The following is a 25,231-nucleotide window of genomic DNA, read 5'->3' as shown; positions in this document are numbered from 1 at the left end:
CATGCAAAGCTGGTGAGTTTCTTTATTTTGAATCATAGAAAACCATCGGAAATACGACACCTATCTAATCCATCACCACAGAATAATAATCCCTGCTTCAGGCCCCCCACCCTCACCCCAGAACCTGGACCCCCCCACTAAGCTTCATGAGGTCAGTCAGGAGTTTGAGCCTGGTTCAGGTCCTCATTGCACTGATCTGCAGAAGCATGTTAAAGTAAAGGGGGGGGGGGGGGGGGTCTGCAGAGGGAGTAACAGCCCCGCTTTAACACACATGAACACTTCCACGTGGAGCAGCAGGAGGAGGAGGAGGAGCAGGAGGAGCAGGAGGAGGAGCAGGAGCAGCAGGAGGAGGAGCGCAGGAGGAGGAGCAGGAGCAGCAGGAGGAGGAGCAGCAGGAGGAGGAGCGCAGGAGGAGGAGCAGGAGGAGCAGGAGCAGCAGGAGGAGGAGGAGGAGCAGCAGGAGCAGCAGGAGCAGCAGGAGCAGCAGGAGCAGGAGCAGCAGGAGCAGCAGGAGCAGCAGGAGCAGGAGCAGCAGGAGGAGGAGCAGAGGAGGAGCAGAGCGCCATTTAAAAGCCAGACATTAAGCCGCTGTCATGTTGTGCAGCATAAAAAACAAAAGGCAGCGTAAAGAATCACGTCATGAAAGAACACCCCCCCCCCCCCCCCCCCCCGACTGTCATGATGTTCCTCTGGTAACCGTTTTCATTTCCATCTAAACATGGCCGCCCTGGTAGAGGTAATCACTTCCTGTCCTCCAGCAGGCAGAGCAATGGGGCAGCAACCAGTGGGGGGTCCACTCATCTGGGTTCTGGTGCTGGTGCTGCATCACAGCATGCAAGTGAAGAAGCACTTCCTGCAGACAGGTGGAAGGGCGGGGCTCTGGCGACGGACTGAGATTAGATAGGTGAGACCAGGACGGACCGACCCATAATCCTGAGGGACAGCATAAAGACAACCTGGATGATGAGTGCGTTCACCTTCCTGTGCGATGGATGCAGCGGGATGCTCCACAAGCATCCGGCCCCGGGGGCGGGGCTTCCGCCTTCCGCTGCAGGAACGTTACATCATGGTGGGAAAACCTGAAGACAACTGAGCTCCAAGGAACAGAACTAGTCCCGTGGAGGAGGGACCCTCTGTCCCATGATCAGAAGGCTTTCTTCTCCAGCCGGTCCAGGATGGCCTGGATCCTCTGGACGGCCTCCTTTCGGGCTTGACGAATGTCCTCTTGTCCCCGAGTCTCCACAGAGTCCAGCAGCAGCAGCTCCTTGGTCAGCAGCTCTTCCAGACACCGATAGCTCTTGTCCGTCTTTCTGCCAACGAACTCGTCAACGTCCTCCTGAAGCAGCAGAACTCTGGCCATGACCTGCTGGACCATCAGGGGCGGAGCTCCAGTCTGGCCAGTAGGCGGAGCTCCTGGGGCTGAGGGCGGGGGCTCACCTTCCGACGGGTTGGGCTCTCCTTGTCTGGTTTTCTTATACAGTTGGGGAGGTGAACTTACACCAGCAGGCTTTCCATTCTGGGACGGGGCTGGCCTGGGTTCAGGTCCCTGCTGGTCCTACAAGACAAAGACTTCAAACACTTAGTTGGAAGGACGGCTCGACCCCCCCCAGCTGACATATCATTTCTGGAAACGGTGCTGAAGACCCCCCCCCCCCCCCCCGTCTCATGTCAGTGCGACCATTTCAGGTCCGTACCTTGGCTTGGTAAGGCGGTGGCGCCCCGGTTCCGGACCCGGGCCAGGCAGGGGGGGGTGCTGCTCGGACAGGATTTCCATAGTGGTTTAGTGGGGGCTGCTGCCCCGGCTGCCATTGATGCTGTGCGGATGCAAACGCCCCAGGACGAGCCCAAGCGTCTGCCTGAGGGCTTGGGTGGAGGGGCTGCCCCGTGGGGTAGGGGGGGGTTGGAGGCATTATATGACCGCTTTCACTGTAGTGGGGGTACGGTCCGGCGGGGAACCCGGCACCCTACAGAGGAGGTTCAGAGTTTGGGTTTGAAAGTGAACCGTGCAGAGATGCTGTGTTCCGGTGGACTCACCCCCTGACAGTGGGCACCAGGGTAGTGGGGCTGCCCAGACGGCCCCCCAGGCGGCACCACAGGGCAGCCCTGGCTGGGATAAGGACCCAGGGCCAGCCTCTGAGGGTCGGAGCAGTAGAACGGGTTGGATGGGTGGAAGCTCCTTGTTGGGTACTGACTCTGAGACGGGCCGTAGACGTCATGACTGTTGGGGTACGCGCTGGGCAGCACCTGAAAAGACAGGTGAAGACAGGTGAAGACAGGTGAAGATGACGGACATGCGTGTGAGTCCACTCTAGATCACGCATGTCTGTGTGGGATGAAAGGACAACGAGGACATTTACACTCAGTAAATAACCAGAACCAGCTGATGGATCTGGGTCCTGAGCGGTACCTGTGAGCTGAACTGGGGCTGCACCTCTGATCCAGACGGGTCGGTGCTTGTATAGTGTCCCGAGGAGTGAGCCTGGGGGTACCAGTAGTGAGGAGGGTAACCCGGGTACTGGGGGGCATCCTGAGGACAACAAACAACGGGACCGGCTCTGAATGGACCCGAGCAGGTAAAGCTGGGTGATCATGTCTACTTTTCTCTGGACTCTTTCTGGAGCCTCGTTCAGCCCCTTTTTGAATATGCTAGCACCTCCTGGTATTCCAACATCAAAGTGTCCCTGAAAACCAGGCTCCGAACTTCCCAAAACAAGCTGATTCGGCTACTCCTCAATCTGGGGCCCATGACCCACCTTCTTCCTGGACATTTTGCTAGCCTAAAATGGCTCAGGGTAGAAGACAGGGTTAAACAGCTCAAAATGGGATTGGCATTTAAAATAGTCAATGCAGCTCTGCCCTCAGTCCCCTCAATCCCTGCATACCTGAATAAACACCTCCACAGATTTAGTGACACCCACAGCCACAACACTAGAGGGAGCTCAAACAACAACCTGGTTACCCCCTCCTACAGGACTAACATGGGTAAATCATCTTTTTACAATACTGCCCCCTAATGGTGGAACTGTTTGACTCCCGCCCTCAAAACATGCACCTCTTTGGCCTCCTTCAAAAAGGCCCTAAAAATACACCTTTTAGGGGGACAGAAACGGAGATAGTCATCACGACTCTCTCCGGATCAACCCCCCCCCCCCCCCTTTTGTCCACCTACGTTGTACATATTAAGTGTCTTTTTATTTTATTGTTATTCCGCATCAATTGAGTAATTTATTTTTATTTTATTGGTACTGTTAAATGTCGATGATTTATGTACGAAGGACTTTCAACGGAAACAAAACCGCAAGGGCTTTGTAGAAATGCTCCTCTGAGACAGGATGTTTGACTGTACTTGTACTGTAATACATGCTACCGTTTACTGTACTTGTACTGTAACATTCTATCTAATAAATATATTCATCACCGATGTTTATGGAATTTGACAGTCATGTGTCAATTTTAACATTGAAAACCCCATTGACGGATTCAAAAGAACAAAACTCCAGGTGCTTTGAAGAGGAGCATCAAAGCCAACTTTGTATGAGAGACTTTATAATGCATGCATCAACAGAAAAATACATTGTAATGTGATGAAGTTAATTCACAATTTTTGTCCCTTTACAACAACAATTTAGAACCTTTTGATGATCCAGATCACCATGGGGACAGTGTAAATCCAATGATGAGGGGAATGAGCTGCTCGGCGGAGGTCTGCACTCTCTAAAATGCTTTTCTTGTATTTGTTTTTGGCAGTTATTCGGGTAGTGTCTCCCTTGATGATGATGATGATGATGAATATATTTATTAGGTAGAATGTTAGAGTACAAGTACAGTCACACAGATGCATGTATTACAGTACAAATAAAGTCAAACATCCTGTCTAAGAGGAGCATTTCAAAAAAGCCCTTGCGGTCCTTGAGCCGGTCCCGCCCGGATAAATGTCGAGAGTTGATTTGTCGACTAAAATGTTGATTTGCTGTGGCAACCTCTGACGGGAAAAGCCGAAATAGGAAGAAGATTTTGCTGCAATGTGAGCTCCCAACTGGTCTAGTCTTTTTGAACCTGCTTAACCATTATAACTTTGAACATCAAAGGAAAGCTTTGATGTCCAAAGTTATAATGGTTAAGCAGGTTCAAAAAGACTAGACCAGGGGTGGGCAAACCTTTTGACTCGCGGGCCACAATAGGTTCTAAAATTTGACAGAGGGGCCGGACCAAGAACAGATGGATGGAGTATAATATGAGCTAATATGAATGACACATGAAAGCTATTGCATTAAAGGATTTGGCCTTTTACAGGTAACATTACAGGGAAAAGGTCAAATGAACAAGGTTTAATTACAATACAATTTTATTTAATGATATAATTTGGACAAGTTTGGCGGGCCGGATTAAAAAGACCAACGGGCCGCATATGGCCCCCGGGCCTGGGTTTGCCCATGCCTGGACTAGACCAACATCAAAGGAAAGCTTTGATGTCACGTTCAAGCAAAGCCTATAAAACAGTTGAGCTAGCTACAGCAATGCTAGTTGTAAGATTACAATAAAAACATGAAGTTAAGATTCCCAACCGCTCAGGTGAGGAAAGATGAGTACAAAAAGTTCATCACAAAGCTGTATGAAGAGCTGGAATATTACGAAAAGAAAATCAAATTGAAGCTTCTGGATTATACAATCTGTAAAAGATTAAAGGAAGCTATTCAATCAAACAAACTTGAAGCTCTAGTCGGCTTTCTTCTTCCAGACATGAAACCAACAGATGTCCAACGCATTATGCGATACTATGCAATGAAACACAGCATTGCTAAAATGACAGCCGATAACACCAAAAAGGACAAGAAAGAAATGGCAGAGCGTGAGGAGGCGCACTCTGTCAAACTTAAAGCGCTAGAGAAGTGCATCAAGACAATGAAAGACGACCTTTTAAAGTACAGGAACATCATTGGTCAGCTTATGAGTGATTTGGAAGCTTCAAATGGTAAAAATGAAGGGATGAAAAAAGAGCTTGCGAAGTTGCATTGTGTCAAAATCAATAGAGTGAAAGAGCACATCACCGAAACTTTGGCAAATAATACTGAAAAGGACAAGATGATAGAGAATCTCAAGCGAGAACTGGAAGTGTCTTCTCTTCAGAATCAGAAAGAAATAGAGCATGAGGCGTGTTGTGTCAAAATTAAAGCACTAGAGGAGCGCCTCGAGACGATGAAAGATCCAAAGAACATCACTGAGAATCTGAAGAGAGATTCGAAAGCCTCACCTGATAAGTATGACCGGAAAGTAGAAGAGCTTGAGAAGTTGTATTGTATCAGAATCAATGGACTCAAGGAGTACATCACTAAATGTTCATCAATTAATGAGGCAAAGGACAAGATCACAGAAAAACTCAAGAGAAAACTACAGGAATCTTCTCTTCAGCATGAGACAGAAATAAAAGAGCTTGAGGTGGCGCATTCTGTCAAAATCAAAGCACTAGAGGAGCGCCTCGAGACAATGCAAGACAATCTTCTAAAGTCCAAGAACATCACTGAGAAGCTGATGAACGGCCAAGCTTCACGTGATGAGTAAGAGCACCGAGATGGCCGTGCTCGGCGCCATTGTCCTTCAGAGAAGGGAAGCAGGAACTCCTGTTTGACCTGCAGAAGGAAATTAAGTGTGAAATTAGGGCCTGCAAAAAGAGAAGATAGAGAGTCAGCTCAAAATGAACAATCTGGGCTCTGTTTGGGACAGCATGAAAACGATCACTGGTACCAAAGAATGCAAAAGGAAGACGGTTCGGCTGACCGGGTATAGCTCGGACCCTGAGCTGGCTCAGAGCCTCAATGACTTCTTTGTAAGATTTGACGTCTCTGACTTTAGCAATAAACACAGAGAGTTAAAAGAATGTCTCACGTCTGCTCCTCCTCAGAACCCTTTCTCTGGTGAAAACGATGTCATCCAGTGTTTCAAAAAATGTAAGCGGAAAAAAAGTCCTGGCCTGACCACATCAGTGGTCAACTCGTGGTGAGCAGCTGGGCCCCATTTTTACTAACATTTTTAACATGTCCCCGTCCCAGCAGAAGGTGCCGTCTTCATGGAAGCGCTCTGTGGTGGTGCCTGTTGCCAAAACCAGCGAACCGACCACACTCAGTAACTTCCGGCCAGTGGCTCTGACGTCTACGGTCATGAAGCAGTTTGAACAAACTTCCCAAAAAAAACTCATTCGGCTACTCCTCAATCTGGGGCTCATGACCCACCTTCTTCCTGGACATTTTTCTAGCCTAAAATGGATCAGGGTAGAAGACAGGGTTAAACAGCTCAAAATGGGATTGGCATTTAAAATAGTATACATGCTACTGTGTGACTGTACTTGTACCGTAATACATGCTACTCTTTGACTGTACTTGTTTTACTGTGGGGGACGGTGTCCGCCAGGGTGGGCTTCTTTCTCCGGTACTTTTTAGCTTCTACATGCATGATCTCTCTGTGCAGCTCAACAGCTGGAACACTGGTTGTATGCTTGGTGACACCTTGATCAATCGCTTCATGTATGCTGACGACCTGGCCATATTGTCCCCGAGCAGCTCCTGGACAGATGCACTGGCTATGGCATCGGGTTTGATGTAAAGCATAATGCCAAGAAGAGTGTTTGATGTAAAGCATAATGCCAAGAAGAGTGTTTGATGTAAAGCATAATGCCAAGAAGAGTGTTTGATGTAAAGTATAATGCCAAGAAGAGTGTTTGATGTAAAGCATAATGCCAAGAAGAGTGTTTGATGTAAAGCATAATGCCAAGAAGAGTGTTTGATGTAAAGCATAATGCCAAGAAGAGTGCCGTCATGGTCTGCAGAACCAGAGAGGATACGGGTTTGGACTTCCCAAACTTTTATCTGTCAGGGCAAGTGCTGTCTGTCTGCAGCAGAACTAAATATCTGGGCCACATCATCAATGACCAGCCGGGAGACGATAATCACATCATCAATGACCAGCCGGGAGACGATAATCACATCATCAATGACCAGCCGGGAGACGATAATCACATGATCAATGACCAGCCGGGAGACGATAATCACATGATCAATGACCAGCCGGGAGACGATAATCACATGATCAATGACCAGCCGGGAGACGATGATCACATGATCAATGACCAGCCGGGAGACGATGATCACATGATCAATGACCAGCCGGGAGACGATAATCACATGATCAATGACCAGCCGGGAGACGATAATCACATCATCAATGACCAGCCGGGAGACGATAATCACATGATCAATGACCAGCGGCGGATGCTGTATGCGCAGGCCAACATGCTGAAGAAGAAATTTAGTTTTTGCTCTGAAGCGGTCAAAGTCACCCTCTTCAGGGCCTTTTGTACGCCGCTCTATACTGCCCCCTTGTGGATCAAGTACAAACAGGCCAGCATGCAGAAGTTGAGGGTGGCGTACAATGACTGCATGCGGATACTTCTCAGGAAGCCCAGATGGTCCAGCGCCAGTGAGATGTTCTGTGGTGTCGGGGTTAACGCCCTTAATGCTCAGCTGAGACACCTGCATACAGGTTTATTATTTATTATGCACCGCCCAGTGGCGGGAGGTGCATTTTACACCTAGGCCTTCAGTGAAGTCCTACTTAGTCCGACTTGAATAAATACCCCTCATAATACCATCATTTATGACACCACGGCTTTAGAAATAATGTACAAACACACACTTACGCACTACTGGGTGTTGCATCACCTCAATCGTGTACAACACAGGATATTTTTTCCGGAGCATTTAAAAATCAATAAACTGCATCAGCAATTAAAACTTATCACTATACGTGGTACTATCAAAGTTATAAATAAAAGGGAATTTAACATTATTTGTCCAAAACGTTTTAAAGTCCACCATGAAGCTTTAAATTGCAAACTTGCAGTTTAATACAAGAAAGACTGCAACACAACGTGTCGTACTTCCACTACAATCACACAGCTGCACCGGCGCGCCACATTATTTACACACATTGCATTTACAGTATATCTGTGATTTTATTTCGTTATCATGTTAAATAAATAAAATGTTGGTACTCACCAAACGGCTGTCCCCCAAAACAGTTATTTGAAAACAAAATCCATTCTCCTTCCTTAAAGTTCCTAAATCCAGTGTTGCTCCAAACATTAAATCGATCCCTTGCAAACAAAAGGCATTCCCAGCAGAACAATTTGCAGCGACTCTCGGAAGCCGTAAGCCAAAAGTTTGAAGCCTGGAAGCGGCGTACTAATCCTTTCCTCACCTGGGACAGGTTAGCTAGCTCCGGAGTGGGACGACGTCGGCTCACGAGAGCTAGCTAACCTGTAAAGGTCCGTCTTGAAAATGGCCTTTCAAGAATCACAGGACGCGTTATTGACTTGTAACGTGAGACATGCAGGAAGGACTTGTTTCACCAACTCGTGATCTGATTGGCTATCGCAACTGTCTATCAACTGAACTCTACGAGCCCGTCCACTCACACAACACAGACGGCAAGCGGCGCTGATTATGAAGGTCTCTGGTACTATGAAATCCGCCTGGCAACACAAGCTAGCTGAATTCTGATTGGATAAAAACTCTCACCTAAAAATACATCACTGGAATATAATATGACATGAATGTGAAGAATATATATATATATACATAAAATTAAATAGATTTTATCATAAATATAATCATGTATTCTTGATTTCCGGTTATGCTAGGCAAGCAGAGAAGGCCTTGCAGGCCCTGACCGCCCGCCACTGGGATTGGCATTTAATGATGATGTCATTCCCTAGATGACTCAGGGAATGACATCATCAGAACACTGACTCAGCCAAGCCTAAGCCTGTGAAGTTTAACTCAGGTATTTGGTGTCATTGGTACCTGATGTTATTGTAGGATTACTAGCTAACGTTGTAAATGTTATGTGTTTTTTTAATTGGACCATTGTGTCTGCAATAAAGATTTGATTGATTGATTGATTAATCATCATCCATCGTGACGTCATACAGATGCGCGTATACGCTGTTACATAACGCCAGCTAGCTTCGTTAGCCGTGCAGCGAGCGTGACGCAAGCTAGCAGGAGGCGTGTTGAAGATGAATTAAACACGCCTCTCACTCACCATCGCGTGGACCGGGTCGCGGACCGGGTCGTGGACCGGGTTCTGCTCGGGTTCTGCTCCACGCCGAGGACCCGCCTGATTGGACTGAAGCATCAGCTAAGCTCCACCAGCCGCCGTCCTGTCATCCGCCATAGTTCAAAGTCCAAGCTAATAACAAGCCCGAGCTTTCAGCAGTTCTACCGGGGACCGGGGACCGGGGACCGGGGACCGGAAACGCTGGACCGACACCAACGCAGGAAATCCTGTCCTGGATGAGCTGGTGTAAAAACACAGACGTCTCACTCTGGCGTTCTTTTGTGTGACTAGATCCAACTGATCTGATCTGTGTTTGTCATTGATTGATTTATGCACACATTTATTATTAAGCATGTTATGGAGTACGTTAAGAATAGTATTTTTTACACAAATTCTAAGCAACCTCTACTACCAATAGTAGTAGAGGTTCACACATCTGACCACCAGAGGGCGACTAGTTGACAATGATGACGATGGTGATTGTTGTTGTTGTTGTTGCTGCTGAATTCAGAAGTACACACATTTTAAGTAATTTAATAACCTGAGATTGGAGTTATTAATAATATGTGTTGAAGTGAACACCTTTACGTCTCGTAACGCCCCTGTCGGGTTTCACATCGCGGCACTGTCCAGTTTTATACGATCTTTGGTGTCACGTGTGCATCAGTAGGCACGATAGACCAATAGGAAAGGGTATTTTGTTATATGAATTAATATTTAAATTCCCACAACGTTCCTCTTTTGTGTAACGTTCACGAACACAAACGTTCTTAAAGCACTAAAACAGTGACGCGGATTAAAGGGTTAAACGTCTACCGGAAGTGTGCCCCGGAAGTGCATGAAGACGCTTCCTGTTCTCCGCTTCAAAGAAGCGCTTTGGTTCATCTATGGCGTGACGTAACATTTAAAACACGAAGATGAATTACGTACCGGGGACGGCGAGCCTCATCGACGACATCGACAGTAAGTTCGACGGAGGATCCGGTTCGGTTCGGTTCCGCATCGTGTTGTGACCCGAACCTGTTCCCGCTGTGTTGTGTTCTGCAGAGAAGCACCTGGTGCTCCTACGAGATGGCAGGACGCTGATCGGTTACCTGCGGAGCATCGATCAGTTCGGTATGACGTCATTCACCGCCCCTTTCTGACGTAGAGAGATCTAATCAATAACCGGTAGCCCTCGCTCGCTTTGTTCGTGTCCTTTCCAGCAAACCTGGTTTTTCATCAGACGGTCGAGCGGATCCACGTGGGCAAACGGTTCGGCGACATTCCCAGAGGGATCTTCATCGTGAGAGGAGAGAACGTGGTTCTGCTCGGAGAGATAGTAAGTGGGCCGGTCAGAACCACCGTCTGGTCCAGGTTGTCCTTTAATCAGGACCAGTTGGGTCTCGTGTCTCCAGTGTCCTCCATCAGCAGGAGTTCTCCTCCTCATGGACCGGTACCGGTGTCGGTACCTCCTCTGGATGATGTCGTCCCGCCTGCTTTTACTTTTACCTTTGTAAACCTGACAAAGCAGTGAATGAAAACACAGAGACAGGATCCGGTACCAGGATCCGGTACCAGGATCCGACAGCAGGATCCAGCACCAGGATCCGACAGCAGGGATCCGACAACATTCTGCTGTGTCCTGAAACACGGATCTGAAAATGGGTCTTGAATCTAAAGGTCCCAGATCCAGTGGTACCCAGGCCCATATTGACCAGAACCACGCTGGCCCCAGATCCAGTGGTACCCAGGCCCATATTGACCAGAACCACGCTGGTCCCAGATCCACTGGAACCACGCTGGCCCCAGATCCAGTGGTACCCAGGCCCATATCGACCAGAACCACGCTGGCCCCAGATCCAGTGGTACCCAGGCCCATATCGACCAGAACCACGCTGGCCCAGATCTACAAAATTAGTTTAAATCCCAAAAACATTCATTTGAATATCGCCGTACTTTGTGATGTCATCCAGACGCCGCCGCCGAAGGAGCCCTTTAGTTTGGGTTCTCGATGATTGATCGGTGCTCTGGTCAGATTGGTGGAGGCGGGCCTCCACAGGGCTGGGTCCAGACGGAGCCCCCTCTAGTGGGTCATTGTGAGTTTGACCTCGGCTGACCCGTGACGTGTCTCCGTCTCCGCAGGACGTGGACAGATCCTGCAGCGCGCTCCTGCAGCAGGTCTCCATCGAGCAGATCCTGGAGGAGCAGCGGGTCCAGCAGCAAGCCAAGCAGGAGACAGACAAGGTGAAGCTGCAGGTGCTGAAGGACCGAGGCCTGTCCGTCCCCAAAGCCGACAACCTGGACGAGTACTGAGGACCGCCTCCTCGCCGGCGTGCGACACGGTTGTCTTTTTGTGTGAATTTGAGTTCAGGATCGTTTGATTTGGACCCGACGTCCACCTGCAGCATTAAAGAGTTGAGTTCCATCATGAAGGTGTGTCTGGAGAACTCTTGTGTTACCCGACCCAAACGTCAGCGCCGAATGAACGTAGTACGAGTCCGAAGCATTAAGATAGTTTTTATTCTGCGTATTTTACAGCATTGAAGAAAATGAATGTTGGCGTGCACGTTCCATTAAATCACTGTAAACAGTGTGATGTAAGAGTCACACAAAATAATTACCTTCATTTAAAAACACTAATTCCAGAACATCGGCCCCTCCCCCTTTTGTTTGGCTGCGGCGCCCACTGGACCGGTTCCGACTGAAGTACTGCTGTAGTTCATTCGGCGTGGAGGTGTTTACTCAGGCGCCTGTTAGGGTTCGTGGTCAATGAGGGGAACGTGGGTTAAGATTAAGAGGTTTATATAATCACAGATCAATACACGGTTCAGGTATCATGGTTCTCGCGCTGGCTCTTTGGAGGCTTTGAAGTTCTGGTCCCGCTGTGTCTCGCTAGCCTCGTAGCTCACGTTATCGTACGCGTGTTTCGCGTTCCTCGCCTCCAGCTGCTTCCTGGACGCTTCTTTGTCCTGCTGGAGCTGCAGCAACACGGCTTTATTCAAGGTGGGACCTGAGGGACGGACAAGCAGGTGGCTTTTACGACGCCCGCGTCTGCCGCTAACGCGGCTAACGTGCGCAGTACGCACCGAAGTAGCTGAGCAGCACCGGCAGGAATACGAGTCCGTGAGCCATCCCCAACAGCGTGATGACCAAGTTCAACCGGAAGAAGAAGATCAGGATGAGCTGGGCTTTGGCAAACGCCAACACGAGGATGCCGGGCAGGTTGGTCATAGCGACGCCAGCAAACACCTGAAGACGAGCATCTCGGTCTCAGAGGACGTGGGAGGAGCCACACGCGAGTCCGTCCCTGCAGCTACTCACCGCGCTGCCCATCTCGGCCGTGGCCTCTGCAGCTCTTTCCACACGCGTGGCTTTAGTGCTGAGCGCGAAGGATCTGGTCATGTGGGACACGAACTCCACGGAGATGCCCACCGCCTGGAGACGGGACGGGGGTCACGGTGAACGCGTTTGCTTTCATGTGGTTTTTCAGTAGAGCAGGAAGGCCAAACGCCGAACGACGTTTTTACCGTGACCAGGTTGATGAGGGCCACCGCGTTGTAATCAATGCCCCATAAGGTCATGACACCAACTGTATCCACGATGATCATCACTATGGTGACGAGATTCAGGAGGCCGGAGCGCAAGTCCAACCCCAACAGCAGGCAGCAGACGACGAAAGTGGGCAGCAGACACAACGAGATGTTAAAGAGCCCCTCCGGTACGATGGCCAGGTACTGCTCATAGAACACGTTAGTCACCCTGGAGGAAAGGGGGACAGGAGTAATGCGGGTCAGGAGATACAGGTCAGGAGAGTACGGGTCAGGAGAGTACGGGTCAGGAGAGTACGGGTCAGGAGAGTACGGGTCAGGAGAGTACGGGTCAGGAGTACGGGTCAGGAGAGTACGGGTCAGGAGAGTACGGGTCAGGAGAGTACGGGTCAGGAGAGTACGGGTAGAAGAGTACGGGTCAGGAGTACGGGTCAGGAGAGTACGGGTAGAAGAGTACGGGTCAGGAGAGTACGGGTCAGGAGAGTACGGGTCAGGAGAGTACGGGTCAGGAGAGTACGGGTCAGGAGAGTACGGGTCAGGAGAGTACGGGTCAGGAGAGTACGGGTAGGAGAGTACGGGTAGAAGAGTACGGGTCAGGAGTACGGGTCAGGAGAGTACGGGTCAGGAGAGTACGGGTAGGAGAGTACGGGTCAGGAGCGTACGGGTCAGGAGAGTACGGGTAGGAGAGTACGGGTAGGAGAGTACGGGTCAGGAGTACGGGTCAGGAGAGTACGGGTCAGAGGAAGGGTGGCGTCTGCAGAGATAGGAAGAACCTACGTGTAAGGAAACACTTCGAAGTCGGGCGAGGTGCCCGGTATCCGCCTCATGCCCTCGGTGATGTTGCGGGCGAGCTCTCTGGCCTTCAGCAGGGCGTTGGTGAACTCCTGGGAGTTGGTTAGCGGAGTGTGGTAGGCCATGAACCGAGAGGCTGGAAATGCACAGGGAGACAGACTGTCATCGTCCCCCAGAGGACACCAACCTCTGGACGGCTTCTGGACGGTGATACCTATAATCTCTCCGCTGTCGTCCATCACCACAGCTGTGTCGTAGGCCCCCAGACCGCTGAGGAGAAGGCACCAAAAGGTGACCACGTGTTCACACCTCCAGCACGCGTCCAAACATACGGCGGCGGTTCTCACCCTTTGGGGCACTGCAGGTCGGGCCTGTTGCCCAAGAAGTGAGGCAGGAAACGATCGAACTGTTCCACGCTGGGCCTGAGAGAAAAAGGCATGCATTTCCCATGACAGATGTCCGCCTCTGTTGGGAGAGCAAGGGTTAATGGAACATTCCATAGGTGGGTGGGCGGGTTAATGGAACATTCCATAGGTGGGTGGGCGGGGTACTCAGGTGAGGCTAACCTTCACTTGCAGGGCAGAACTTTCCAATATCTGGATATTTGCTGTACAGGCGACAACATCTGGACGCGGGGTTCAGCCAGTCGATGAAATCGTCCACCCAGGAGTTGGCAGGAATAGAGATGTAGGACCTGCAGGTGATGAGTGATGTCATCGATGACACGACAGTGAGGCGGGACAGCAGCAGGATGGACAGAATAATCCACCAACAGTTCACCTTTGTGACCTCAGAATCACTTCTGTGGCATCATTTACACCCGAAATGACCCCAACACTGTCAATACGACATCGCTCATCGACCAATCACACGCGCCTATCTGAAAACGACTGTCAAAGGCGGGGCCTCACTAATAGCTGTCCAGAAACACACCTGTACCCCCCCCAGGCTGTGGTTACTCAGACCACTAAAACTCAGAGACTCTCTTCAAAACAACAATTTGTTGTCTTGGGAACGTCAGTCGCACGAAATACTTCCGTCTGCGCAGGCTGATGGCGCCGTCAGTCTTTTATAGCAGGGGGCGTGGTCTATTCACGGAGTCCTGGAGATCCTGAACTTGACGTGAGCTGAGGTGGGTTCAGGTCCCTCTGCTGTGATGTGGTCTCTGAACGCCCCTTCAGAAGACGGTTGCTCACAGCAACACGTGGACTGATGGACGTCATGGTGTCTCCGGGGCGGGACGGGGTGTCCTCGGAGCCTTATGAAATGATTGATCGCTCTTTTCCAGCTGACATTTGGACAGCGGCCTTTCGTCTTTTCGTCCGGCCTTTTATGAGCAGAAGTTTATATCGGTTCGATAAAGCGACAGATAAACTGGATGATAATAAGCCGAGGACGCGACAGGTACTGGTTCTGATATCTCACGGTGGTCACGGGGTAATAAACCTCTGTCCACTGCAGATTGGTTCATGGGGGTTCTGGTCCTTATTCTCTTCTATCATTCTGTTATAGAATGTATTCAAGTCTTTATTTTGTTCTTTAATCTAGACTTTATTTCCCTTACACTGTTCTTATCTTTTTCTAGCATGTCCTAATTATAATCTTTATTCTGGGATTTCTTTTCTAGTCTTTATTGTCGTCTTTATTTTAATCTTCTTTGTCTTTATTCTAGTCTGTTTCCTAGTATCTTCCCCCACGTCTTGTTCTAGCCCTTTTTCCGAGTCTTTTTCTCTGCTCTTTATCTTCATAGTTTGGCCAGAAGCTCTTCATCAGTCGGACGACAGACTACAGGGGATGTTTCGGGTATTTGGTCTCCCTTCCTGGCACAATCAATCAGAGGTGTCGTTATCTGATAACTCCGTTTATGATTAACTGATCTGATTGGCTGATGACTAGTATGTAAGAGGTTGCTGCCATGATAGCAGCAGGTTCAAGGATCTGTCAGTGAAAAACACATATTTGAAGGACAAATGCAGAAAACTGCAACAAGTACCAAGCACGGTGGCGGCAGACTCACTTTTCAGGATAGTCGGTGGCGTAGTGGATCTTCTGGGTCAGCGAGAACTGATCGCAGCCCACACTGGAGCAGACGGCATTCATGCCCTCCTTTGTTCTAAAGTTGAATCCCCTTTTTGTCACAAAATAAATGGGGACACCGACCTCCAAGTATTTGTGCAGGTACTGGAAATATTGCAGCATGTAGGAGCCCTGCAACAAAAACAGAAGTGGTCCAGATTGCACTGGAACAGGACTGTGTGTAAACCCTACCTGAGGCATAGCCAGCTCCTGATCCAGACCCACGGTCACGTGAAACATGAGGAAGAAGGATCCGGACAGCATGGAGATAAAAAGCAGCATCTGAGGACAGAATGTATTCCACAGATATAAAAGGTGTCGGAGCACGAGCTGCTGTTCGGCTCAAAGGAAGTGGCTTTACCACGATGGCCCTGGTGTAACGGTTCAGTAAAACGGGGGCGTAGTATCTCCTCATGAATGGCAGCAGGAAGCCCTCGGTGGGCTTCTTGGTATGTCGGGATGATACCGTAACGCAGCAGAACAGTTCACAACGGTTGCTATCCTGGCGCCGCACATCCAGAGACAGCAGCGCCACGAAGGCCGTCATCTGAAGGACGAAGTCCATGAGCAGAGCGAGGGCAGCGTACAGAGCGAAGGCCTTCACCGCCGGCATGGTGGACAGCGCCCCTGGGATGCAAACCGGTGCATTCAAGCCCACTATTTGGCAGTTCCCATGTCGGTCACTTGGTCAACAGTCCTACCCAGAAAGAAGCACACCGACTCGGAGAGACTGCAGAGGAGCATGCTGGGAGCCACGTTTCCAAGGACACGACCAATCTGCTCCTCCCTCTTTTCACCAGGCCGACGCACATCTCTCTGCAAGACGTCACTATGATCACATGACCGAAGCATCAGCAACACCGCATTCATGATGCACAGAAACACACACCTGGTACTCCAGGACGAAGATGAAGATGTTGTCAGCACCAACAGCGAGCACCAGGAAAGGCACAACTTGCAGAATGACCAGTGAGGAAGGGATTCCAACCCAGGAGTAGAAGCCCATGGAGGCCAGGACGGAGCAGGCGACCACCAGGATCCCACCCAGACCCACCAGGAACTTGGAGTCAACCTGCAGAGATAATAATTCAGACGCACGTTCCACTCCCTGAACCTCGTCTGTATCTTCTGTACGGCCAATAAAGCTGCTTTAGCGATAAGCTCTACGCTGATGACACAGCACTCTATCACACATGTGATTAGCACTGTTTTCACATCACAGGCGCTAAGCAACGTCCTGGTGCACCCGGGGCAATGGGGGGTGCCTTGCTCAAGGGCACCTCGGCAGTGCTCTGAGGGCAAAACTGGCCCCTCTCCAGCCACCAGCACACGCTCCTCATTCCGTTTGGGCTGGGTCTTGAACCGGTGAACCGGTGGACGCTTCCCAGCCCGCTGCCGCCCCATCAAGATGAATAATGTGAAGTATTGAAGGCGGACGTCCTTCTCTGACGTCTTACCAGGACGCGTCTCCAAGAAGAGTACTCCCCCAGAGCCACAGCAATGTAAACAAAGATTACAGCATAGCTGATCATGAAGATGGGAATGTCCTCTGCTGTTGTCCGGTTAATCTCGTCCTCCAGAGACCTCTGGGGACAGGGGGGTTGAGGGTTAGGTTTGGGTGGTGACAGAGAAAGAGAAGACGCTGTGACCCCAGATTCTACCGTACCTCAGCCATGTATGCAAATGTAAAGTTGCTGGCAGGCCTTTTCTGGTAGTCTTGGACAATTTTAAGGAACTCTTTCTCCCACTGCATCGCCACCTTAAACTTTGTGCTGCCACGAGGATAGTTGTTGAGAGAGAAGGTCAGGATTAAGGCTTCAGAATTGGTGTAGTCTTCATCTGGAAAAAGTAAGACACGGAAAGTTCACTTGTGTTATCATGTTTCAGGTATGCGTGAAAGACGGGAAAGAAGGTCGCTCACTCTCGTAGCCTCCTACAGCCAAAAAGGGGAAGACTGGAGCGCCGTAATCAGCCATGCAGCTCATCCCTAAATCAGTGATGTCCTTGAAGGACATCGGAGAACTTGAGAGTAATGGAGGAAGACAAAGGAAGGTTTCATATCAACGTGGATTTTTTACTGCTTTCACACATTTAGATATTGATTAGTCCTTACTTGAAGCAGTAGATTAGATGGTCTCTCCAGTCCACCTCTTTGGTCACGCCCAGCTCAGTCATGTTCACCTTGTCGTTAATGTTCTTCAGGCTATTCTGGAAGTATTGGGGCAAGCCATTGACTGCACAGTCCACCAGGGACGGGTTGGATGGGTTCAGGGGTGCAAAACACACATCCTTCAGACTCGCTGTGCGGTTCAGATCCTCTGACCAGAACTCCAGGTCCTAAATTGGAAGAGAAGAAGCGTCACGTTGTCACCAACCGTTTCAATGGTCAGACTTGAATCTGGGATGATGTACCTGTATTTGTTTCTGGAGCTCCAGCAGCTCAATGATGAGGTCTTTGGATACAATTCCACTAAAGTTCTGCAGTCCAAACAACAAAGAGTCATAAATCTGTCCCTTTCTGCCAGGCGCGGTCAGAATCAGCTGGTTGGTCCTGAAGAAAGGGCCAAAGTGACTGTCGTGGTAGTCTTTCTCCTGGCGGGCGCGGCTGTCGGGAGCAGACCATAGCTCCACCGGATCAGTGGTGAGCTCAATGGACCTGAGGCCAGCAGAGAAAACAACCACGACCACAGCCGACAACAGGAGGACCTTGAGAAGAGACTAAATATTAACAGGGAAATCTTCTTCCAGGTGCTTTTCCTAAAGTGTTTTTAAAGTGGAACCAACCGTGAGTGGATAAGTAGCCATGACGGTTCCCCAAATCTGAAAGCGAGATCTCAGGAACGCCTGAGCAGCCAGGCTGTTCCTGTCAGCACATGTCACCTCTGATGGATCAATAACCTGTTGGGCCACATCGTTGCTGTTCTGGTCTTTGCCTTTAACAGTTCTCCTCCCTTTCTCTTCATCCTTTCTTCGCCGAGACCTCACCGCGTAGGTAATGGACAAGTATGAAAGGAATGCGAGCACCAGGACACAGAGTAAGATAATCGAAATGACGAGGAAGCCATCGACCGCCAGCAGCCTGAAAGGGCCGGGAGGCGGAGCAGGATGTGGAATCTTTGGGCACGACTCCTTACAGTCCTGGCAGGAACAGGCCTGTCCTCCGGATGGCATCGTCTCATTGCACTTCAGCGCCCGCCCATTGTAGGGAACCACACCCTCAGGCAGCCCCTCGGCGTTGCCCTCCTGCACCAGGCGGAAGTCTATGTCCAGTGGAGCCAGCCCATTACTGGAATCTCCCTGGAAGTCGTACCAGCGCTGGGGGGTACACAGCGTGGCCCCGTACCGACCACACATGGTGGCAATAGCGAATCCCCCTGTAGCCGGAATACGAACACTTTTACAGGACTGGAAGGCGCCGTCTGCAAAAGCGGTGCTGAGGAAGGCCTGGTAGGAAACCACGGCCTCCTTCGTGGCGTTGTCAAAGCTCGTGATGTTCATGACCTTCGTAACCTTCACTGTCTGACTCTGGTTGGGGCTACAGGTGTTGATGCAGTGCAGGTGGGCAAAGTTCTCAGCACAGGAAGGGCAACGGAGCAGCAGGACCTTGGACAAGGCGAGACTGGCTTCCAGCGACGACAGCTGTTTGGCGGAGCAGCAGGCGTACGTGTTGCCCTCGCCTCGGTCCAGCATGGGACACACCTGCAGCGAGCACAGGTGCGGTTAGACACCAAATCAGACACCAGCGTCCATCCTGCTCTAACGCTCCAGGGTACGGACCTTCTTGAGTTTCCTGTAGTGGGCCCCCGCGAGGCCCAGGGCGGGGGTGTAGTTGTAGCAGGGCACGATGGCGTCGATGAGGCTGCCCTCCACGAGGGGGTTATAGCCACACTCCTCGTAGAAGGTGCAGTAGCCTGCCTCGTGCTGGGCCTCCGACAGCGCCTGCAGGTGAGGAAGAGGAGGGCGTGTTAGCGCATGACGGACACCGTTAAAGGCGGAGTTTAGGCTGATCAATGGTGAAACATCTGGGCCGTGTCCGATCAACTCGAGCTCCACGTCGCAGGAAACGGAAAAGAGTTCATCAATGAAAGTATTTTAAAGTCGCCGTTTAGTGATGAGGACATTTTCACACCGTTGATAAATCTCATGACTTGTGGGCGTTTATATTATATATATATATTCTATATTACCGCTGTTCTCTTGAGTAATCTGAGATAATCCAGGTAATTCATGTGTTCATTCAGACAGAAAGCATGAATTCATCCAGGCCCTGCTAAACAACTGGAGCGGTTTTACCTCCAGATTTTTATCGGTCACAAATTGAAAGTATTTTTGGTGACGACCAACATCTTTTCTTAAATAGGAATAAAATAGATTAAAATATTCTAATCACATGATTAGAATTTACAGAGTAAATCATTTCGTGTTTCCTGTCATGTCGAGTCCATTCCTTCATTCCTCTTCCTGCCGCTTTGTCCGGGACCGGTACCGGTACCGGGTCAGGCTGGAGCCCAGCCAAGCAGCCAACGGACGAGAGGCGGGCTACACCCCGGACAAGCCGCCAGTTCATTCCAGGGCCACACACACACACACACACACACACACACACACACACCTCGTTCCAGCAGGTGTGTGTGTAACTGAATATCATTCCTCTCAACAGGACACCTGAGAGACAGTCAGGAGCTCAGCGGTGCTCCTCCAGCTGGACCTTCAGGTGAAGGACTTACCACACAGGTCAGCAGAGCGATGAGGGCGGGGACGTGGAACATGGTTCCTCACAGGTTCCTCACAGGTTCCTCACAGGTTCCTCAGGTCTGGATCAGGGCCCACCAGGGACATTCAGAAGACCAGGAGCTGTGTGGGTGCGAGACGTCCTCTCCCGTCCCCTCAGTCCGTCTAACAGGGCCGGGAGGGGGGTGGAACCATGAGGACGTGCTGGTGACGTCACACCTTTCTTATCTGGCGAGATGTGACGGCTGGCCAATCACAGCTACGGATGATCAATTCCTGCGTTTGATCATTAACATTTTCTGGGGTTATGAAAAGCAGGCGTGAGAAACCGAAGTAACGGCCGCACCCGGTTCCAGAACCGAGTTGTGCATCGACAACGCCACGCCACTTCCACGATCACGCCGTTATCACATGTCAAGGTCACGGCAGAGGTCGTCCCTCATCAAGGCTGGCAGGGCGAAGGTGGATTACCTGATACGTCCTCATTGATAAGGAACAGCTTCAGTCCCGCAACGCGGTGGAGGGACGCACCGGACAGAGTACTATGCCCCTTCTTTTGTCTCTCAGGACTTGTGGATAATCCTGGTCCAGACTGACCTGAGATCAGATCCGGATTCAGTCAAATTGATCTTCTGAAGTTCCTGATATGGATCCTGGAGAACCTCTCTGATTTGATTTGTAGTAAAGGGCTAGTACTACTACCACTACTACGGTACTGTCTGCTTGTCCCCTGAGGGGTCGCCACAGCAACCCAACCTTCTCCACTTCACCCTGTCCTTTGCATCGTCCTCCCCTTCATCCCTCTCTTCCTCTACCTCGTCAGCAGGATGACAAGAACATCCTGGATGGTTAAATTCTGAGTGAAAATTATTACTTTAACATTAAACCCATTTCTGGAACCACTTTGTTTTTCATGTTGGTGTATAAAGACACCAAGAACGATCTAGAACCTTCTGGCGCTGATCCAGTTAGGAGGGGGACGAGCTACTTGGGGGAGGTCTGTGCTCTCTGGGGGCTTTTCTAGTTTAAACTGAGTTTTTGAACCAAACAGATGGCGGTTCCAGTCAGGAGTTGCTATGGCAACAACAATACGCCTCAGATGTGAATGGAAGCAACATTTAAATGTTTAATACCTCGATTGGCAGAGATGAATGACCTTTAACCCTAAGGTCAGACCGGAGCAGGAATCTGAATGAGTTGGTCAACTTTAACTCACCTGTAAATAGAACCATAGTCTCCGCCCCCAGCGTCACCTCATTGTGGTCCCCCCAGTCTGGACGGAGGCTGTCCCGGGATGTCCTGGTGGGTGGAGTCTGAAGGCACGCCTTAACTTCCAGGAAGCACTAGGGGTTAATCCTGAACTAAGAATTCACCGGATCAGTATCTATCAATGCTGCTGCGGACTGATCAATACACCAGACCGATTAACCGGTTCCTGATTCGCTGAGGAGAAGCCGTCACAGGTCAGCGATGACATCATGAACAGAGCGACCGGCAGGATTCAGGCATTTATTCCAGATAAGTCAACATGTCTGCATCCGGATGGAGAATACATTTAGGGGGGGGGGGGGGGGCACAGGGGGGGTTAGTATTAAACAACTCAAGTAAAGTAGAAAAACATGCAACGCTGAAGAAGTAACTTTAAAACTCATTCAAAATCTGCGCTGCTTGCTTGGTCCGTAGTCTCCCGGCCCGGGAGGCCCCTGGGGAAGCCCCCCTGCCCCCCTGGCCCCCCTGCCCCCCCTGGCCCCCGGGCATGTTGTTGTTGCCAGGTCCCGCCACCAGGGGGGAGTTCTCTGCAGCCATGCCCGGAGCCCCAGCAGCACCGGCGCTCCCGCTCAGAGCGTTCCTGTTCATGTGCATCCGGAGCTCCTGCTCCCGGTTCTCGGGGAAGCCTCCTCTGAAGCCCTCCTGCTGCCTCTTCATCATCTCCTCGCCGCGCATCCTCATCTCCTCCTCCCTCCTCCGGCGCTCCTCCTCCTGCGGAGCTCGGCCTGCTTCCTCTTTTGCACCTCCTGACTGTGGAGCTCCTCCATCCTCCGGAGCTCCTCCTGCCTCCTCAGCAGGTCCTGCCGCATCAGCATCACCTGATGCTCGTGCCGGCCCGCCTCCATCTCGGCCTCCAGCTTCTCCTGGGCCTCCTTCATGTTGCGGTCCACCATCTCGTACTGCTGCTTCTCCATCTCCATCAGGGCCTTCCAGCGCATGGCGTACTCGAACTCGAAGGAGCCCGGCTGGGCGAAGCGTGGCGGCTGCTCCCGCTCCTTGTGGTAGGGCTGGTTCTTATTGATCAGCTTCTCCGACAGGCCCTCCTCTTCGTCGAGCTGCTCCATCGGCTCCACCGTGATGGGTCGGGGGAACGCCTTGAGCAGGTAGGCGCCGTCGCTGCACTTGTCCAGGGCCTTCCGGGCCGCGGGCTTGGACGTGTACTCCACGATGCCCTTCCCGGTCGGCCTCCCCCGGTCGTCCACGATCACCACGGCGCGCTCGATCTGGCCGAACACGGCGAAGGCCTCCTCCAGGAGCTCGTTGGACACGAACTCGGGAAGGTTCTTCACGGTCAGCGCGGCGCCGTGGGTCGCGAACCTCACCCGGATGGGCCTGCCTCTGAACGGAGTGTCATCCAGCTCGGCTCGGGCGATCTCGGCGATGATCCGGGTCTCCAGCCGGATGAAGCCGAAGCCCCGTTCCTTGTTGACGAAGATCTCGCTGGCCTTCCCGTACTTGCGAACAGCCGGTCCAGGTCGTCCTCGGTGACCCCGGTCGGGAGGTTCCCCACGAACAGGCGGCTGCGCTGGGTGAAGGTCTTCTCGCCGGGCTTCCTGAAGCTCTGCAGGTCCAGACTGAGGGCCTCGTTGGGCTTGCTCGGCTCGCCGGGCTCCGGCTGCTGGCCGTTGCTGCTCGCCCCGCCGGGCTTCTTCTGCTCGCCCCGGGCGGGGGGGGCCGTGGTTCTGCTGGTGGGCTCGGCTTCCTTGCATTTCGGGGACAGAATTAAAACCCGAGCCGATGAAATGAAACAAATGCGAAATCGGGCAGTCGCGCACAAAGAAACGCTAAAATGGCGACCGCGACGCAATCGTGACCTCATTTCCGTGCGACGCGTGACGTCACCTATAAGCGATGGCGAGAGATAAAGAGAAACGGCTCATCAAGTCGCATATTCTCTCTATTTTATGTTCCTTTGTGTCCCACATCCGTTAAATCACGGTCCGGTTTACGGTGCGTTCCGTTCCGTTGACTAATTCGTTACTTTTTTCTCTCTTCCCCCATTTTCTCGCGAGAATACGCTCGAGGGATTTCGCGGGAATCGGTTCTGTTTTGAGTTGACGGAGAGTCGGCGGAATCTGGAATTAGTTATAATTCTGAATATAAGAAGGGAAACACGTGACGCGTGACCCCCCAGCCCCGAAGCCGGGCCCTCGCTAAGGTAAATACTTTCACAGCCGGCTCTTCTGGGTGTCAGTAATGCTAACCACAGGCTAGCGCTCGGCTGCTAGCATGCTAACCCATAGCGTGTTTTTGGGTGTCAGTAATGCTAACCACAGGCTAGCGCTCGGCTGCTAGCATGCTAACCCATAGCGTGTTTTTGGGTGTCAGTAATGCTGACCACAGGCTAGCGCTTGGCTGTTAGCATGCTAACCCATAGCGTGTTTTTGGGTGTCAGTAATGCTAACCACAGGCTAGCGCTCGGCTGCTAGCATGCTAACCCATAGCGTGTTTTTGGGTGTCAGTAATGCTAACCACAGGCTAGCGCTCGGCTGCTAGCATGCTAACCCATAGCGTGTTTTTGGGTGTCAGTAATGCTAACCACAGGCTAGCGCTCGGCTGCTAGCATGCTAACCCATAGCGTGTTTTGGTGCCCTGCTTCAGGACATGTTCTCCGAGCTGAGCGTCCAGGGCGGCTCCTCTCTGCTCAGCCGCCCCGCCCCGGACGACCAGGGCCCGGTGTTTGAGAGGCTGTTGCCCGCCTACAGGTCCGGCTCCGAGCGCTTCAGGGTCGGGGAGAGGGAGCGGAGCTTCACCCGCCAGTACGCTCATATCTATGCCGCAAGGCTCATGCAGATGCGGCCGCTGCTCTCAGAGAGAGCCCGGCAGAAGTGGGGTGAGCTTCTTACATCTGGATGATGCTGCAGACCTGGGGGGGGGGGGGGCGCGCCTCCCACAGGCTGTAATCAGAGCTGATGAGATACTGATCACCTGAGAAAAGTCTATTTACTGCTAGCGGGTTGTTTTTGTTACGGAATAAATGAAGGAATCATTTACAGTTAATGAAGAATAAAACGTTATAATGAAGCGTAAAGCGGCTGTACCGTGTTTCTGTCTGCAGGGTCAGACGTGCCGATCAGGAGGCTGTGTGACCTTCAGGCCGGGGAGCGCTGCTGCATCGTGGGAACGCTGTTCAAGCGAATGGACCTGCAGCCGTCCATCCTGAGAGAGATCAGCGATGAGGTCAGCGTCACGCTCCATCTGCAAGATCAAAAGATCAATCCCCTCAGGATGAAACGAATGCTTCCGTGTTTCATCTCCTTCAGCACAACCTGCTGCCTCAGCCTGCCCGAGCCAAATACATCGGGGAAAGCGACGAGCTCATCCTGGAGGACGAGCTCCAGAGGATCCGCTTGGAGGGAAAGATAGACCGAGACAGGTGTGTCACAGGTAAGGATCAATCGTGGTGACAAGGTGATCCACACATTTGAGTAACTTGATTACAAAACTCCACGCAGCCGTGGTGACGTGGGTGTGTGCGTGTGTGTGTGCGTGTGCGTGTGCGTGTGTGTGTGCGTGTGCGTGTGCGTGTGTGTGTGTGTGTGTGCGTGGCGGGGTGACCTTTCTTGTGGGGCGTGGCTTCTCCCAGGCAGCGTCCTCGCCGTCTATGGAGCTGAGCGGAGTGACGGGAAGCTGACGGTGGAGGACTTCTGCTTGGCTGATCTTCCTCTGCAGACGCCCCGACCTGCACTGAGCTCTGACAGGTGAACACCTGCACACCTGGA

The 25,231-nt window shown here is 51.4% G+C and overlaps 5 protein-coding genes across 5 annotated transcripts in view; 2 read left to right on the top strand and 3 right to left on the bottom strand.

The window, feature by feature from the left end:
- Positions 1-672: 672 nt before the first annotated feature.
- Positions 673-9,236, bottom strand: bag4 (BCL2 associated athanogene 4). The gene is made up of 5 exons (XM_068738618.1): positions 9,097-9,236; positions 2,408-2,527; positions 2,035-2,244; positions 1,695-1,964; positions 673-1,555 (listed from the first exon to the last, which is right to left on the bottom strand). The coding sequence occupies exons 1-5, from the start codon at positions 9,187-9,189 to the stop codon at positions 1,145-1,147; spliced, it is 1,104 nt and encodes a 367-aa protein (XP_068594719.1). The 5' UTR covers positions 9,190-9,236; the 3' UTR covers positions 673-1,144.
- A 686-nt stretch (positions 9,237-9,922) lies between these two features.
- lsm1 (LSM1, U6 small nuclear RNA associated) lies at positions 9,923-11,519 on the top strand. The gene is made up of 4 exons (XM_068738653.1): positions 9,923-10,074; positions 10,159-10,227; positions 10,317-10,432; positions 11,236-11,519. The coding sequence occupies exons 1-4, from the start codon at positions 10,029-10,031 to the stop codon at positions 11,404-11,406; spliced, it is 402 nt and encodes a 133-aa protein (XP_068594754.1). The 5' UTR covers positions 9,923-10,028; the 3' UTR covers positions 11,407-11,519.
- Positions 11,520-11,740: 221 nt separating this feature from the next.
- On the bottom strand, positions 11,741-20,278 carry npc1l1 (NPC1-like 1). The gene is made up of 21 exons (XM_068760983.1): positions 20,237-20,278; positions 19,287-19,448; positions 18,294-19,208; positions 17,922-18,215; positions 17,623-17,846; positions 17,431-17,531; positions 17,176-17,348; positions 16,967-17,095; positions 16,399-16,581; positions 16,211-16,325; positions 15,871-16,136; positions 15,702-15,791; positions 15,451-15,641; positions 14,000-14,127; positions 13,781-13,898; positions 13,648-13,703; positions 13,419-13,569; positions 12,621-12,852; positions 12,415-12,528; positions 12,180-12,342; positions 11,741-12,103 (listed from the first exon to the last, which is right to left on the bottom strand). The coding sequence occupies exons 1-21, from the start codon at positions 20,276-20,278 to the stop codon at positions 11,928-11,930; spliced, it is 4,023 nt and encodes a 1,340-aa protein (XP_068617084.1). The 3' UTR covers positions 11,741-11,927.
- A 1,614-nt stretch (positions 20,279-21,892) lies between these two features.
- Positions 21,893-23,218, bottom strand: LOC137893158 (non-POU domain-containing octamer-binding protein-like). Its single transcript, XM_068738604.1, is given in 5 exon segments — positions 21,893-21,982; positions 21,984-22,225; positions 22,228-22,968; positions 22,971-23,169; positions 23,171-23,218. Coding segments are annotated over 5 exon segments (1,320 nt in total).
- A 329-nt stretch (positions 23,219-23,547) lies between these two features.
- Positions 23,548-25,231, top strand: part of pold2 (polymerase (DNA directed), delta 2, regulatory subunit) — a 4,090-nt gene continuing 2,406 nt past the window's right edge. The window contains 5 exon segments of the mRNA XM_068760630.1: positions 23,548-23,667; positions 24,111-24,342; positions 24,568-24,689; positions 24,773-24,896; positions 25,096-25,210. Of these exon segments, the coding sequence (XP_068616731.1) occupies positions 24,114-24,342; positions 24,568-24,689; positions 24,773-24,896; positions 25,096-25,210 (590 nt within the window). The 5' untranslated portion in view covers positions 23,548-23,667; positions 24,111-24,113.

This window comes from Brachionichthys hirsutus, chromosome 4 (genome assembly GCF_040956055.1).
Source record: "Brachionichthys hirsutus isolate HB-005 chromosome 4, CSIRO-AGI_Bhir_v1, whole genome shotgun sequence".
Classification (NCBI taxonomy): Eukaryota; Metazoa; Chordata; class Actinopteri; order Lophiiformes; family Brachionichthyidae; genus Brachionichthys; species Brachionichthys hirsutus.
The sequence above is the reverse complement of the archived record's forward strand: the minus strand, read 5'-3'. Positions and strand labels throughout refer to the sequence as shown.

What these genes read in the sequence shown, in the direction of transcription:
- bag4 (XM_068738618.1), bottom strand. Translation starts at nt 9,189, where the DNA reads ATGCTTCAGTCCAATCAGGCGGGTCCTCGGCGTGGAGCAGAACCCGAG. An exon ending in GCGACCCGGTCCACGCGATG is followed by an intron (nt 2,528 to 9,096) that starts GTGAGTGAGAGG and finishes TGTTGTCCTCAG; the next exon opens with GATGCCCCCCAGTACCCGGG. An exon ending in AGCCCCAGTTCAGCTCACAG is followed by an intron (nt 2,245 to 2,407) that starts GTACCGCTCAGG and finishes CTGTCTTTTCAG; the next exon opens with GTGCTGCCCAGCGCGTACCC.
- lsm1 (XM_068738653.1), top strand. Translation starts at nt 10,029, where the DNA reads ATGAATTACGTACCGGGGACGGCGAGCCTCATCGACGACATCGACA. An exon ending in CCTCATCGACGACATCGACA is followed by an intron (nt 10,075 to 10,158) that starts GTAAGTTCGACG and finishes TGTGTTCTGCAG; the next exon opens with AGAAGCACCTGGTGCTCCTA. An exon ending in TGGTTCTGCTCGGAGAGATA is followed by an intron (nt 10,433 to 11,235) that starts GTAAGTGGGCCG and finishes CCGTCTCCGCAG; the next exon opens with GACGTGGACAGATCCTGCAG.
- npc1l1 (XM_068760983.1), bottom strand. Translation starts at nt 20,278, where the DNA reads ATGTTCCACGTCCCCGCCCTCATCGCTCTGCTGACCTGTGTG. An exon ending in TCGCTCTGCTGACCTGTGTG is followed by an intron (nt 19,449 to 20,236) that starts GTAAGTCCTTCA and finishes CCTCACCTGCAG; the next exon opens with GCGCTGTCGGAGGCCCAGCA. An exon ending in GGTGCTGCTCAGCTACTTCG is followed by an intron (nt 12,104 to 12,179) that starts GTGCGTACTGCG and finishes TCCGTCCCTCAG; the next exon opens with GTCCCACCTTGAATAAAGCC.